Raw genomic sequence first — 17361 nt, forward strand, 5'->3', positions numbered from 1 at the left:
ATATTCCAAACAAGGAAAAAAGCGCAACAACAACAATGAAAGGTAATGAGCCAAATCAGTCCAATCAGCCTCCACATCGTGCCATTTGGAAACCACCTCCATGGCCGATCCTGAAGGTGAACTCTAATGATGCAATTTTCAGGAAACAAAATTCTGTGGATGTTGTTTTGGATATGGGAGGTGGATTAGTGTTGTTTTGGAGATCGACTATTGATGTAATTGTGGAGGGTTCGAGCACAAATTATATCAATACAATGTTTCAAGAAGAAGATAGGGCAGGGATTGGAGTGATCATCTGAGAATGCCAAGGAAAAGGCTTGGCACACATGGTCGGAATCATCCCTCTCCCCCTAACTGTCATAGAGCTTGAAACTTTGGCTATATTGAAGACTTTACAGTTTGATGCTGATCTGAGTTTGGAAGATGTCACCTCAGAGGGAGTTTCAGAGATTGCAATGAACGCTTTGAATGCAAATTCCCAGTCTTTAGAATCCTTTGGTTTACTTAGTTGTGATGTTAAATGTTTTGCAAGCTTATTTCATTGTATTAGGTTTTCACATGTTCGTAGAGTAGGATTGTTGTATTCTCATATTAAGAGAAACGACAATGGGGTTGTTCATAGTTTGGCTAAAAATGCATTATGCATACCAGATTTTCAAGTATGGATGGAAGATGTTCTATTTCATATTGGTTCGATTTTACAATTGGATGTAGTTGTTTTTTATTAATAAAATCCATTAGTTTCTTTCTCCAAAAATGTAATCAAGAGTTAATAAGAAACCTCAGTGTCTCCTTCATTCTCATAGCGTGCCTTTACTTTTAGCGCGGGTCTGCAATTAGTTTCAACTTTCAACCATTGTGAAACAAAATCATAGCAAATTGCGTGTCTATCATAAGCAAATTGGTCCCACAGGTGACAGGACATAATGAATTTGCACCACAAAATGTTCCTGCCAAGAATTTTCATCTTCACACCAACCCTTCATTTCCAACTTCGAAGTCCACATGACATTGAGTCAACATGAATAAAACACTTTCCTTCACCCTTCCGGATTATCCCCCAAAGAAAGAAAAAAAATCTGTAATTCTTGTACAAGTTCTAGTGTTTTACTCACAAAGAAACGAAATAAGCAGATATGGCAGACGCTGTTGTGACTTTCCTGTTGCAGAACCTGACTCAGTTGCTTTCCCAAGAATCAAACTTGCTAGCTGGAGTAGAGGATCAAGTCAAATTACTTAAGAACGAGCTGTCTCTGGTCAACGTCTTCCTCCAAAATACTGAAGGGAAGCGGCATGACAGTGGCTTGGTGAAGGAGTTGGTCAACCAAATCAGGGACGTAGCCTATGAGGCTGAGGATGTTATTGATACATTCATCATAACCATGACCAAGCACAGGAAAAGAAGCAAGCCAAGGAAGGTAATCCATTTCTTTGACAAAGCAATCGCACTTCATGAGGTAGCACACAAGATAGAGAGCATCAAGAACTTGATCAAGGAAACTTACAACAATAGGAGCAAGTATGGCATAGAAATAGCTGAATCATCTGGAGGAGATGCAGAAGCCGAGGAGATACTGCACAGGCGCAGGAGATATGTAGAGGAAGATCATGTGGTGGGCTTTGGTCATGACACAGAGGCATTGGTGAAGCAGCTTATTGAAGGGAATTTGCAACATAACGTTGTTTCAATCATTGGCATGGGGGGTCTAGGTAAGACAACTCTTGCTAGGAAGATCTACAACAATAATAATGTCAAGAACTACTTTGATGTCCAAGGGTGGGTTTATGTCTCTCAAGAATATAGAATCAAAGACCTGTTGCTTGAAATTTTGAAGAATGTGACACCAATGCCAAAACTGAAAAAATTTATGTTGAAAGTCGAATTGAAAGACGAATTACTCCATGGTTTGGAAACTAAGTATAACTTAAACAAGGATAAACTGAAAGGGACACTAGTTGAAGACTTGAAAGGTACCGTGGAAATGAATGATGAAGAATTCAGAAAGGCATTGTTTGAGTTCTTGGAACACATACAAGACCATACACTGAGAAATTCCTTGTCGGGTTTCGTGCGAGGTATTTACAGGAAGAATGGTGAAGGATTGCAAGATTTGAATGACGATGAATTGAAAAGTGCGTTGTTCCATTACTTGAAAGACAAGAGGTACCTACTTGTCATGGACGACATCTGGAAAACTGAAGTATGGAATGAGGTAAGTACTGCCTTTCCTAAAAACTTGAATGGAAGTAGAATATTGATTACTAGCAGAATAAAAGAAGTAGCATTACATGCAAGTAGTCATAATAATAGTATTTATATTCCCCCTTATGAACTCCAATTACTTGACCAAGATAAAAGTTGGGAGCTCTTCTCTAAGAAGGTGTTTCGGGGAGATACATGTCCTCCGGAACTTGAAACTCTAGGGAGACAAATTGTAAAAAACTGCCATGGTTTACCACTTGCAATTGTGGTATTGGGAGGTTTTTTGGCAAATAAGGAGAAAACACATCGAACATGGTTGAAATTGATTGGCCATGTCAATTGGTATCTGGATCAGAATAAATCATTTTGCAGAGACATATTGGCTTTAAGCTACAACCACCTATCCCAACACTTGAAACCGTGCTTTCTATATTTTGGTATCTACCCAAAAGACTTTGAGATACCAGTGATGCAACTAATCCGACTTTGGATAGCTGAGGGATTCATACAGCAAACTGGGAGTAGAAATATGGAGGATGTTGCTGAGGACTACTTGGAGGAACTCATTGATCAAAGCTTGATTCAAATAGCAACGAAGAGGCTTGATGGAGGAGTCAAAACATGTCGTATCCATGATCTTCTACGACACCTCTGTATATCGGTGAGTGCTGAAGAGAAGTTTCTTGAGGTTCGTTCAAATGTTAACCTTTCACCCATGAGCAAATCCCGTAGAATTTCCATCCACAGTGCCAACCATCCAGACATTTCTTCCAACCCTTGTGAGCCTTCAAATAGTCGTTCTTTCATAGGCTTTGAGGAGGTTGTCAAGCTCGAGAGTCCTCTTGATAAAAGCAACTACTTGAAATGGCTATGTGAAACTAACAAATTGGTTCGGGTGGTAGAGCTTAGTAATATGGGCATTTGTTGTTTGATCCCCAACAAAATTGAAAACCTGATCCTTTTAAGGTACTTGAGCATTCAATCTGGAGAGCTTCATGTCATTCCAGATTCCATATGCAGCCTTTGTAATCTAGAGACGTTGGACCTGAGAAATTCTGAAAGGACAAATTATAAAATAAAATGCTTGCCTAAAGGGATATGGAAGTTACAAAAATTAAGACATTTGTACTTGGATGGGCCAACATCTCTACCGAGAACTGACAATACAGTGACTTTACCGAATCTTCAAGTCCTTACTGGTATAGCTATAAATGAAGACATTGAGAGTCTCTTTGCCAAGGCCAGATTTCCTAATGTACGAAAATTAGAATTGCATTCTATAAGATGGACGGAGTCAGGACTTTTGTCAAGCCTCCATCCCTTGCGGCATTTACAAACTTTGAAGATTTATGAACTTATGTTGCTTTCAAGTCCAACTTCATTCCACTTGACACTCACAAAGATAACCATATTTGTAGGCGCAAACTTATTTGGTGGTGGCGTGATGAGAGTGTTGGGTAGCCTTACAAACCTTCGAATACTCAAAGTAGTAGGAGATGGCCATCATCAGATCACCCTCGATTGTGATGAAAGAAGTTTTTGTCAACTTGAAGTCTTTAAAATGGCAAAAATGCAAGTTGTACATTGCTCTATGGGGAAAGGTGAAATGCCAAGGCTTCAACGTTTGATCATCGAGTGTTGTGATTTTTTTTTTATGCCCCCTGAAGAACTACGTTGGTTGACTGCCATTTGGAATGTGGATGTTTTATATCCTGGTCCAACATTGGCAAAGATGGTTCAACAGTTGCAGAATCAGATGAGGAATGGATGTAAGCTCCAAGTCTATCCACCTCTTGACCCAACTTACCGAGAGAGTAGAAGTTGAGAGGCTTCATTTGTTATGCTATGTTTTGGCGGGGGCAGAGTCCTGAGGGGGGTCAATGCTCCTCTGTTCGTCCTTTAGTTCACATATTGCTGGTATGATATGCGGTGTACTTGTTACTTTTTCTACATCCCTAATTATCCTAGCTTTTAAATCTTTACTGCTACTTAAAAATATAAAATAAATAAAATAAACTTTCTAATAATTTAGAGAAATGATATGTCTACAACATTTTTACAACAAATCCTAAGTGGCAAGTTGTTATTGGTTATTATTGTTAAGGCAAAAAAGTAATCTTAGTGTTAGTTTCAAATTTGAACCAATAACAATTAGCCACCTGTGATTTGTTGTAAAAATATTGTAGACGTAGTTTATGATGATAAATTCATTTTGGTTTGGAGCACTGACGACTCCACATGCAAGCTAGGGTGGTCACAGGACCACCCTGACTTGCAAAAAAATGTATATATACACTTGTTAAAAAAATATTATATGCTAAACTAACCTATTGTGACCAATCTAATAAAAATATTGAATACCCTGACTTGAGAATTACAAAAATTTGGGTTCAACAAAAATAAGAGTAATGTTATATTCACAACATTTTAATAATAATTTCACAACAAAGTCAATGTAATAAGCTGTTGCTAATTCTAATTTGACTCAAATACCGATATTATTTTTTTACCCATCAATAACAATTTTTTGCATAAGATTTATTGTAAAAATATTATGGACGTAGCATTACTCCAAAATTAATTCTGCCCCCCAAACATAATCCTTAATCCCTTTTATTATTTTTTTAAAAAAAAATCTTAGATAACAACAATAAATATTAGCCCAAATAACAACAAACATAAACCAAACAAAAACAAGACAATACCAATCAACAAGTGAACAAATTGTTCAACAAAAAGCCTATTATAAAACAAAAAGATAAAAAATCGCTAATCATTTAAATTTGTAGATCATTCAACATATTCAATAAAATAATCTCTAATTTCATTTTTCCTTAAAAAATGGTACTATGAAAAATATTGTGGTTGTGAGTTCTCTTTGATAGTGATGACAGTTATACTTTTTTTGGCTTTGCAATCACAACAATTTTGCTCTCTTTAGTGACTTGACTCACAATTGTAGCAAATATTCAAGTTATCGCTTTATTAGATTTTGTATAATTTAAATTTCTTATTGACCACCCTAAAATAAAATTCATAGAGCTGCCATTGATTTGGAGGAAGGTATCTTGGGACACTACTTAATAAGTCTGTGATTGGGATCAATTATCTTATATTGATTTCTTAAGGTTCTTTTTTTTTTTTTTTTTTTCATTTTTACAAGAAGTTAGGTGGGAGATTTGAATCTTGATTTCTCTACAAGTGAGACTGAATAATATTACTAAGCCACAAACACACACATAAGGGAGAGAGAATGAGGTTCTAAATTGGTATTCTAAACTTAAGTTTACTGATCTGACAGCCTTCGGTTTTGAAAATGAACATGGAATATAATATCTAGCCGTTAGTTTTTTTCTTCAAAGATATCATGGAAAGGAGGCATTTACGAATTTGTTATCAGTTTTGGCAGTAAATTCTGCTGTGATTGTACTCAAGAGTAGTTATCATCGGTACATCAGTGAATGCACTATTTTCTTAGTCCTTTTTGTTCTTTTTCTTTTCAATGCTTAACAATATTTTTTTCTATCTGCAATTGGTTAAATAATTTGTTTACCAAGTAGTTAATTACTTTGTATGATTCGATGAAGATTATCAATTGGGAATTAATAATTGAGCTACGTCATTGTTGTATTAGGAGATGAAAAAAAGAATGGAATTAGAAGTTTCATAAAGAAGAGCAAAATGGCTCAGTTGATAGTTCTAACGACAATTACACAAGCTGTCAATGAGAAACATCTTAACACACACACAGGAGAAAAATCATAATTCTAGTACAACAGAGTTGTTGAAATTCTTGACTTATAGTTCTTGGGTAATATAATTTGCTCCACTTACCATATGATGGAAAGTGATGGTCCTCTAATTTTTTTGAGGATGTTAGGGCATATTTCACATGCATGCTGAAATATAGTAGGTATGTAATCACACACCTTTTTTGAGGATGTTAGGGCATGTTTCAAGCTTTGCACAATCTTAAGTTTTTTCCCAGTTGTTGTTCACTAAAGGCCACTTCTCATCTTAGTTCTGGCTCAAGAACTAGATATCTGCTTCTGCCTAGAGTTATTGTTTTAATTACCCTTTTGTAGATTACAGTAATTTGTCAATATGAACACTTTCAGTTACCCAAAAATAGTTCAAGAAAAAAAAAAAAAAAAGTTACCCATAAATAGATGATGAGAGATAGACCAGGAATTACAATTTATAAATTTATATCCCCTACAAGTATAAGTGCTTGTGGGGGTGTCGAGAGTAAAGGCCGGGATTCAAGTTTCTAAGAGTGAGCTTCACACACATATACATTTAGATTAGACTAGAGTAGAAAAACATTCCAACTTTGGTTTATTACTAAAGATATAATAAAAGTGAGATTCCTGATTATTATGGCAGGCATCAATATGTAAATTGTAATCATAGCCTGATTAGTATGACCAACTATAACACTATTATGAACCTTGATAAAAATTCAGGTATATAATTACAAGTTTTGAAACATATACAGCAAACCTCTATCAAGTAAAGAAATTTGACCTGTGAATATGATAGACAACTTCTGCAAGTTGTGAGCATTAGAGCCCCAAATCCAGCATAATTTGGCACACCAGGATCAGTCTCAGAAAAAAACATCTCTAGTTCCTGTGCTAATATTTTTGCGTGGGAAATTTCAGGTGATATCATAAAGACTTTGAAGGAGAATGGATATGAGTATAAATGGGGAAATGTTACTGTGAAATTGGTGGAAGCGTATGGCTTTTGCTGGGCTGTTGAGCAGGCTGTTCAGATTGCTTATGAGGCGAGGAAACAGTTTCCGGATGAGAGGATTTGGGTCACCAATGAGATTATTCACAACCCGACTGTTAATAAGGTCTTTCAATCTTATACTTGGCCTTCATACGCTTGAATTTGAAAGGAACTTGCCCAGTTTTGGTTTCTTTTTCTGTTTTCTGGTGCTGAATTTTGAGAAAAATGGAAGTAGTCAACTGTGGTTATATGCCTTTTGAAACTACTGATGTTTTATTTATAGCTGATAATTATGTTAGTCATGAGTTTACTACTTTACCGACTGCATAATAAGAGACCTTTTTAAGAAAATAATCCTTTCTCTAGGCACTTCAGGGAATTTCCTTAAGTTTGGATATTGTGTAATATGTTGCGAAGAAGTTCCTCATTGGTTTATATGGTATTTGTTCTATATTTGGTTTTAACTAATTTTGCTAATGAAATTTTAAATCTTTATCACAGCGTTTGGAGGAGATGGAAGTGCAGAATATTCCCCTTGAGGAAGGGAAGAAGCAATTTGAAGTTGTTGATAAGGGTGATGTTGTTATTTTGACTGCTTTTAGAGCTGCAGTGGATGAGATGTTGACTTTGAGTGACAAAAATGTACAAATTGTTGATACAACTTGCCCATGGGTGTCTAAGGTACCTTTTGCAGATATTGGCCTCTGTTTTGTCATGCATTTAAAAAAAAAAAAAAAAGTATTCCTTTTTATATTCAGATGATACTTAATAAATTTGTGTGGAGGTCTGGAATACTGTTGAGAAGTACAAGAAAGGAGATTACACCTCAATCATTCATGGTAAATATGCTCATGAGGAAACAGTAGCAACTGCATCTTTTGCTGGGAAGTATATTATTGTCAAGAATATGACAGAGGTTTGTCCAAGATGCAGATAATAATTTTACTCTGTTTTATTATATTTCATTGTTTTTGGTGTAGAACTGTACGTACATTTTTGTTCAAGAAATATGCTTTTACTATGAACTTTTTAATGAATGCAGGCAATGTATGTGTGTGACTACATTCTTGGGGGTGAACTTAATGGATCTAGCTCAACCAAAGAGGAATTTCTAAAGGTAAAGATTTTTGTTTCTGATTTGAGCTTTAATGTCAACTACTTTTGGTATAATGCAAGGTTTTAGTGATAATCATTGGCTTGCCTGCAGAATTTAAATATGCAGTTTCAAAGGAGTTTGATCCAGATAGTGACCTGGTAAAGCTTGGCATTGCAAATCAGACAACAATGCTCAAGGGAGAAACAGAAGAGATTGGTTAGTTATGCACTTAAACTACTTCAGTTTCTATTTTTACAAGAAGTTGTTACTTGTGATATTTTTATGTAGTTTTCACTTACCCAAAAAGAGGAAAAAAATCATTTGACAGGTAAATTAGTAGAAAGGACAATGATGCGCAAGTATGGAGTGGAAAATGTTAATGAGCACTTCTTAAGCTTCAATACCATTTGTGATGCTACTCAAGTAATTTTCTCCTTTCTTGGTGCATGGTATTGCTTTTCCATTAAAATTATATTAAAATGTTGTGTTCAACAATTTTAAGAATATGTAATCTTTCTTCGTATGATCACAATCTTCACCTTATCCTTCTTGTTGGCTGTACTAAAATACAATAAAGGAAGAGAGAAGATGTTCTCCTAACACCCATTAGCAGCCCTTCATCTACCCACTCATATGCCCTTGTGTAGCATAACCAACTTGCATTTTAGCCAAAAGCTAATCTGCCTTGAGACAGCTGCCACCCAATATGTTTATGTCCCAGGCTTTCTGATTTTTCAGGTGGACTTCAACTAATTTAGTAATTTGTTTCACTGTTAGGAGCGCCAAGATGCAATGTACAAGCTGGTAGAGCAAAAGTTAGATCTAATGTTGGTGATTGGTGGTTGGAACTCAAGCAACACCTCGCACCTACAAGAGATTGCAGAAGAACGTGGAATCCCCTCATACTGGATTGACAGTGAGAAGAGAATAGGTCCTGGCAACAAAATTGCATATAAGCTGAATGTGAGTATGAATGCATAGAGTTCCAATGTTTCCCATTTTCTTTCTCTCCCCCCCTCCTTTTCTCTAAATACTTGTCTTTGAATTGTTTCAATGTGACTTTGCAATAGCATGGGGAGTCGGTTGAGAAAGAAAACTTTCTACCAGAGGGTCCCATAACAATTGGTGTGACATCTGGTGCCTCTGCTCCAGATAAGGTAATTTTATTACAGTAGAAGAATGTTTTTTTTTACCATGGCAATCCTTTGTCATAAGCTAGGGTAACTCCCAGCCATTATATGCCATGCTGAATTTTTAATGATATTGGCTATAGAAGTGATATAATAATTTCGATTTTAACTAGGTTGCTGAGGATGCCCTTATCAAAGTGTTCGACATCAAACGTGAAGTGGCCTTGCAACTTGTGTAATTAGTTTAGCTTCAGATGTATACATTTGCAAGAGCATCAGTGTAACCATACAACTAAACAGGAGTATAATTGAAGAATCTATGTTATGCAGTCCCAATGTACCATCAAATTTTTGTGTTGTATTGAAGGTTATGGTTATTGTGGCTATCATGTTTTGAATTTCTTAATTAATATGCTTAGTGACCCAAAAATTTTCAAAACTACTGAGGTGGTATGTTGTGAATGGTGCACAATAAACATGATGTCAGTCTGTGGGGAGCCATGTAAAAATGATTTTGTAATACTCACCTCAGCAACTTGCAAAGTAAGTTGTGAAAAAAGCCTCTAGCATTACTTGTGTACATGATATCTAGAGGTAATTATGTTTTCAAGTTGATTCTTTGAAGACGTTTACTGGAAAGGGAGTGTAGGGCATTGGTGAATTTGTCATCTGTTTTGACAGTGAAGTCTGCTTCTTGGTCTGCTCGAAACTTCTGTTCAATTTACCTACTTTCACTTGGTGTAAACAATATGTCCAAGTTGCTTTTAGATCAATTGAACTTTTCGAAAAAAAAATGTACGAAAACTAGTTCAATTGATAGTTCTAGCAATCTAGCCAAGATACAGCTGTCCACGAGAAACATCTCAATGAAGAGAGAGAGAGAGAGATCAAATTGTAGTACAGCGAAGTAGATGAAAATAACCAAATCCTTGAAAATCAGTCAATAATGGTGTCCGGACTTTAATTTCTTTGGTCTATATAATTTTTGCTACACATATGATGGAAAGTGATGTAATTTTTGTGGGGATGTTAGTGCACTTTCACGTGCGTGCGGGAATATAGGAATGAGTCTATCTTACCGCACATTTTGATATAACTTATAAATTTGTCAAGATTGAATTCCATTCCTTACCCATTGGTACTAATTAATTCAATCACTGCTTGACTTCTGTATTATTTATGGCAAAATGTACATTAAGAGTGTTTCCCTAGACTTTTAGGAATATAATATTAATGTAATCATTGGTCCTCTTCGATCTATTTTGATTCACTTTGGTCCATTCGGTTCATTTTGGTCCAAACAATCTGGTTATGGACTTAAGTGTTGCTGGCAAACACCCATCACCTCATGTTGCAAAGGTCTATAAGATGTTTTGAACATTTTTTGTATCTCCCAAGCTGTTAATTACTTCAATGGAGATGGCATTTGTCTGTCCATAATATTGTATATTTTTATTTATCAAATTGTTAAATAAATTAGAGGATTATTTTATCGGTTCTGTCTCCCTTTGGGTTCAAAACTATTAATTAATCACTAGATATAATCGACAAATATTTTCAAAGACAAAGATCCCTATTTTTTGAACGAGAGGCCCTAAAATTGTTAAATGAGGAGCCCATTGGGTTTTTTTTTTTTTTTGATGATCAACCCATTGGGTTTAGTCTATTATAGTATTGTTACCGAATATGCATCTCCTATCCTATGTAGTGTTGTTAACTTATATTATGGAATCTTTGTTTTTCTATCTACCTATAATGTAGATCTATAATTGGTGACTTTCTCTATTATGATTTCCTTTATGGAGATATGCGACATTTCACAGTAATATTGTGTGTGTATATATGTTACCTTTTGTTATATGTTTGGTACAAAAAGGAACATATGGTTTGTCTTCTAGGTGGTGTTTGGGTTATTTGTTGTGGATGGGTTGTTGGGTTTTTGGAGGTAGGGATGGCAATGGGGCGGGGCAGGTCTGAAGGATGGGGTCTTCGCCCTGCCCGCAAGATTTTGTCTTTTCCCATCTCCACCCCACAGGACGAGGAAAATTTTCTTACCCTATCCTTACCCCTTGGGGCCCTGCGAAGTCCCACCTCACCTTGTAAAACTCTATTTTTTGTTAATTTACCTTACAACTAGTACAAATTTTTTAATGAAACCTATTTCATTAATAAAAATATACTTGAAATTACAATTAAATTTATCCCATAAAATCAAATTAATTTTAGAAAAAATTGAGTAATATATCCATACGTTTAACAAGACAATCATTTAAAAAAAAAAAAAAAAACTCATAGTATAGCACATGACAAAATAAAGGCAAAAAATCACATTGGGTAAAATAAAATAAGCTAATATTAATATGTTTGTTTAAATAGTAGAGTTTTAGGGTATGAAAATTTTATAATTATAACCCTTAGCAACGTGGGGCGGGGTGAGTCTAAAAAGTCTAAACCCATCCTCGCCCCACCCCATGATGCGGGACTAAAATCTTACCCCATCCTCACCTCACCAACTTTGTGGGATGGGAAAAACTTGCGCGGGGCGAAACTGGGAGGGGCGGGTTAAGCGGGGCGAGGAAAAATTGCCTCCCCTATTTGGAGGGTCTTGGTGGGCCATGGGTGCTTGGATTTATGGACAATAATTGTAGATCTCTATTTATGGGTTGTCCAATTCGGCACTTAGTTTTATGACATCATTCATCAACAATTTTTCTCTGCTTTGGATGATAGTTGTTTAGGTTACTTTCAATTTCTAATGGACAACAAAGCATTCTTTATTATTATTATTTTTTTTTTTGCTGAATGACAACAATGTATTCTTAGATTAGCAACCATTTTACTTTTCATTGGATTGCTGTGATTGATGTTGTAGATCTCACGGCGTCGATGGGGGTAACAACCTTATAGTAGTAGTAGTAGTAGTAGTAGTTGTTGTTGTTGTTGTTGTTGTTTTTTTTTTTTTTTTTTTTTTTGATAGAAATCATAATTTAGTATAATCTAAGTGTATATATATGTATAAAGTTCTCTTTTGAAGACTTAAATCCCGTTTCTTGCTTTTTCTCAAAAAAAAAAAAAAAAATTTCAATTCTTGCCTTCCACTCTACAAAAACTTATACTAATCAGGTCTATAAAAAAAAATTACTTGAGGTTTTTTTTTTTTTTTTGAGAACCAATTTACTTGAGTTGGCTTTCTTTGTTATGAAGATTGTGGTGAGCAATTAATTGGCTTTTATTATAGTAGTAGTAGTCGTTGTTGTTGTTGTTGTTGTTGGTTTTTTTTTTTCTTTTTTTAATTTTTTATTTATATAGATAGAAATCATAATTTAGTATAATCTAAGTGTATATTTGCATGAAGTTCTCTTTTAAAGACTTAAATCCTGTTTCTTGCTTTTACTCAAAAAAAAAAAAAAAAATCCTAACTCTTGCCTTCCACTCTACAAAAACTTATACTAATCAAGTCTATAAAAATAAAAAAATTACTTGAGTCGGCTTTCTTTGTTATGAAGATTGTGGTGAGCAATTAATTGGCTTTTATTATGCCGCTATAGAAACTAAATTGAAGGTGATTTATCGGAGATTCTCAAATCCTAATATAGTGGTACTTATACTTGTAAAGTGACCATTACACTAAGGGTGTGTAGTGGTGTGGTATTGCTCTTTTCACACTAACATTATCATGGAGGCTTAATCTAAATCATGCCTATTTTTTAGCGTTTTGAACATATAATAGACACTCACAATATTGTGCAGTGTAATCATCCATCTAAAATTTTTGTGCTACACTAAGTCACTAACGCTTTGAGAGAGATATTGTTATTTGAGATAGATAGAGTATTTGAGTATGCATATTTTGAAGAAATTTTGTTTTGCAATGCTCTAATGATAAACTAAGTCACTAATGCTTTGTTTGTTTTGAGGTAAAATATTTGCAAAGGTAAAATATTTTTTATGAGAAAGAAATAACTAAATTTTTGATAATTTTTTTTATATATTACCTAGTATTAAGGTATGTTTGGTTGGGTGGATTTTGGGAGGATGAAAAAAAAAAAAAAAAAAAAAGAGAGAGTTGGAGACTTGTATCAAAGCTCTTCAAAAGGGCGAGTTGTTTTCCTCATCTTATGGTCATTTAATTAGGGACACTTTATTTCATGTAAACTCATTTCGGATTTTTTATTTCTCTCACACCGTTAGGTAAGGCAATGTTGTTGCACATGCTTTAGGCCAAAGAGCTAGGCTTTCTTTTTCTTTGTTAGTTTGGATGGAATATATTCCGTCAGATGTAGACGCTTTTGTTTTAGCGGATTGTTCTATTTCTTAATAATAATTTTCAGGCATGGACCTGTTTCTCAAAAAAAGAGAGAGAGAGAGAGAGAGAGAGAAAATGGGAGAGAACATTTTTTGTGAGTGTTTGGTTCAAGGGAGGGGAGGAAAAAAAACTAGTGGGGCCTGATTGTTTTCTCCTCGAGCCCACCAAAATTTTCTCTCTCCAAATTGGGGAAAAACTAGAGAGAACAAAAATGGACAGACATGGAAAAAGGACCAAAAGTTGCTAACTCGACTCGAACTCGCCCATTTTTTCTTATTTAAAAACGGGCCAACCTGTGGCCTGCCCGTTTCTTGTAGGGCAACCTGACCAACCCATTGACCCATTTAATTTTTTTTTTTCTAAAAATATTTAGACTACATACCAATGTGCTAGGTGTATAATCATAAATGCATAAAGTATTGCACAAACACTATTAAGCCATTTAGCAGCCACTGGTGGCAGTGGCCATGCCCCCATTTATTAAAAAGTATTAATTAATTGGAAATAAATACAAAGGCAAAAGCATCTACAACTATACTCTGCACTATTAAACGTCTAACACAAAGTTTTTTTTTTTTTTTTTTTTTTTTTTTTTTTTTTTTGAGGGGGACGTCTAAGACAAAGTTAAATACCAAATAGTAGAGGAAAAAAAAAAACAAAAGGCAAAAGCATTTACAACTACATGTCTACACTATTAACCATCTAACACTAAGTTAAATACTAAGTAGTAGAGGAAAAAAATACAAAACGCAAAATCATTTACAATTACATGTCTACACTAAGTTACTAACACTAAGTCTAACTAGCACAATACAAAACTAAAATAAAAGAAAAAGTTCAAAAGTCCATATCATTAGTGAACTTTGAATTAAAAGTGTGTAAACTTAATATATACATTTTGTGCTCCTTAAAATCTATCTCTCTCTCAAGTTGTAAATTTGTAATTATAAGCATTATGCTTGTGAGTTATTAACATGGAAGATTTTGTTATTATGAGTGTAAAGAATTTTAGTTATGCACAAAACTATCAGAATTGGAAAGATATGGAAGGTTTTATGTTTTTTTTCTTTTTACATGTATACTAATAACACAAATAGTCTAATAATAGTAGGGGCCCACTTAGCGGGGGGGAAAAAAGGGCATTATGTACAATTCGTTTCTTTGATTGATTTGATTCATTCATTCTAAAAATTTGACATTTTTTTTAATTTTTTTTTTTTTTCATGTGAAAATACAAGTCATCCCGAACTCGTCTAACTTGCAATTTGATTGACTCAACATGTTTTCAACTCGTTTAAAATGGCCCGTATTTTAACCCAGCCCGTTTAGACCGCAACCTGATTAACTAGACATGACTAGACTGTTTTCCATGTTATGGACTAAAGCACCTATTTGTAGCTGTGCTGTTGCTCAATGTTAACTGGGTTTTGCTTCTTTTTGACAAGCAAACTGGGTCTTGCTTGGTTTCTTCTTTGTTTTGTTTTTTTAGTTTTGTCATTTTCTATTCAATTGCTACATTTTTTTTTAATATTTAATTTCCTTCATTGGTTTTTTTTTTTTTTTTTTTTTTTTTTTTTTTTTTGTCGTGTTCATTAGTTTTTTTTTTCATATGTTTTGTTTTTTTTTTTTGGTTAATCCATTCTTTTTTTTTTCTTAATTATTTTATTTTATAATTTGTTCTTTTTTTTTTTAATCTAGCAGGGACATAAAAATAAATTTATACGAATTACATTTTTTATCTTTTCACTTTTTCACTCAAAATCATATGAAAAATTATTATTTTTTTTATCTTCTCATTTTCTATTTTATCTTTTTACTTTTCTACTCCTCCAACTAAACGGTCCATTAAAATTTTTTTTTAAATTATTTATTAATAAGTGCAGTGTGAACTTTCACAAGTAGGACGAAAACTAGCTCAGTTGATAGTTCTGGCGAGGGCGCATTTATCCCCCCCAAAAAGATGTCAGTATACAAGAGAGAGAAAATGTGTGTGCACCAAATGATTTGTTAAAAAAAAAAAAAAAAAAAAAAAAAAAAAAAAAAAAAAAGACTAGAGAAGGAGAAGAAGGCGATGAGTCGATGACGAAGAAGAAGAAAGAAAAAAAAATCCAATCTCAAGTTCCAAAGAGATAAGAACTGAAAACTGAAATTGAAAACATTGTAACAAAATAATTTTTAAATGTGTGATTAGTGTCGTGTGACCTATTTTTAATGAAAAAGTTGTTGAAAAGTGGAATTTGTGGATCCGTAAACAGTGCATGAATGCACTGTTCACAGTGGAAAAGTCAACCTTTGCGGCTACCGTTCATGAACAGTAGCCGCATTACTCCTTGAAACGCGTGAAAAAAAAAAAAAAAAAAAAAAAAAAAGCCAAAAAACGCAAACGCAAAACATAAACATTGAATCCAAACGGCATCAATACATAATAGTAGGTGGAAGTGGTTGAATCCAAACGGCATCAATACATAATAGTAGAATCCAAACGGCATCAATGCATAATAGTAGGTGGGAGTGGTTGAATCCAAACGGCATCAATACATAATAGTTGGTGGGAGTGGAGATGACTCTTGATTCTTGAAAATGATAAAAGGCTTTGAAGTGTGATATTAGGAGTCAATGCACGTGGGTTGTAGGTGGGAGTGCAACTTGCTAGAAGCTTCGTGATTGACCAATCTAATAGTTTTTGACAGCTTTTCAGATTTTTGGACAATTTTTGATAATTTTTTAGCAATGTTTTTGACAATTTTTTTTTTCTTTTTTTTAAGTAAAACTCAAAAAGAGAAATTTTAACAAGCACTAAACGGTGCTTGTTAACATTTCCATTCATTTATTTATAAAAAAATAAAAAATAAAAAAAAACTCAAATTTGAAACTTTTAATAAATTAACCAATCTAATCCCTTTTATTAAGATTTTTTTTTTTAAATCACTATATCAATTTCATTAATTTATATCACTTGGCTTTATAATAGCAATTAGTAAAAGATTATTTTATTAATTACTATTGTGTGAGTAATGACTTATTATAAATTTTCTTATCGTGTGAAGTTTATTAATGTTAAGACTTAAGACTAAATAATTTGTATTATTTGACATTTAGTAATTTACTCTTGATAATTTGATGTTGTATAATTTATATTTTAAACATCCCAAAACATTCTAAACTTCCAATTTCAATTTGTTTAAGAGATACACGTGAGCCAATTATGCCACATAACATGTTATTTATAAAAAGCATAATAATTGTAAAGACTTAATGAATAATTAAAAAGGAGGAAAAAAAAAACTCATATTATAATGCACGTTATCTATATATATAATAATAGGTAAAACTGAGAGAAAATCCAATTAGATTTCAAATTGGAATGTGAGTTCCAGTTAGCTCAACTGGTAAAGTCTCTGATGGTTGTATAAGAGATCTGTGGTTCAATTACTGTCAATATCAAAAACTGATTGGAGTCTTAGTCTGATAATAAAGAGTTATCATCAAGAACGAACGCCACAAGTTGAAACTCTCTCCAAATTGGAATTAAATTAGAGCCTAATTTTACGCCATGTGTCCCATCTAATCTAAGTTTTTAATTTTTTTTGTCAAGTGAGTTAATTCAATGTAAAAATTAGATTTCAATTAGAATTTAATTTTGTACCATGTGTCCCATTTAATCTAAGGTTTTTTTTTTTTTTTTTTTTGTTTTTTGTTGTCAAATGAGTTAATTTAGTGTAAAAAACAAGGAGTTCAATATAAGTAAACCATAAAAAATATAATTTTTGAATGATTTTATATTTATGAGTTTTTTTTTTTTTTTTTTTTTTTTGTATAACTAAAAACAATTCAAGTTTATAAGTCATATATATATATATATATATATTGATAGCCAAAGTTAAGAGAA

The 17361-nt window shown here is 33.6% G+C and overlaps 1 protein-coding gene across 4 annotated transcripts in view; it reads left to right on the forward strand.

Moving 5' to 3' along the window:
- Positions 1–976: 976 nt before the first annotated feature.
- Positions 977–17361, forward strand: part of LOC126707217 (4-hydroxy-3-methylbut-2-enyl diphosphate reductase, chloroplastic-like) — a 102467-nt gene continuing 86082 nt past the window's right edge. Inside the window, exons 1-5 of one of the 4 annotated variants that reach the window (XM_050406807.1) lie at positions 4069–4120; positions 6868–7064; positions 7442–7621; positions 7725–7856; positions 7983–8057. In XM_050406807.1, coding sequence (XP_050262764.1) covers positions 4084–4120; positions 6868–7064; positions 7442–7621; positions 7725–7856; positions 7983–8057 — 621 coding nt within the window. In that variant the 5' untranslated portion in view covers positions 4069–4083. Of the gene's footprint in view, positions 4121–6867; positions 7065–7441; positions 7622–7724; positions 7857–7982; positions 8058–17361 lie in introns of those variants that run through there. The other 3 variants (XM_050406808.1, XR_007648865.1, XM_050406809.1) reach the window with 3 other exon arrangements.

This window comes from Quercus robur, chromosome 11, assembly GCF_932294415.1.
Source record: "Quercus robur chromosome 11, dhQueRobu3.1, whole genome shotgun sequence".
Lineage (NCBI taxonomy): Eukaryota > Viridiplantae > Streptophyta > Magnoliopsida > Fagales > Fagaceae > Quercus > Quercus robur.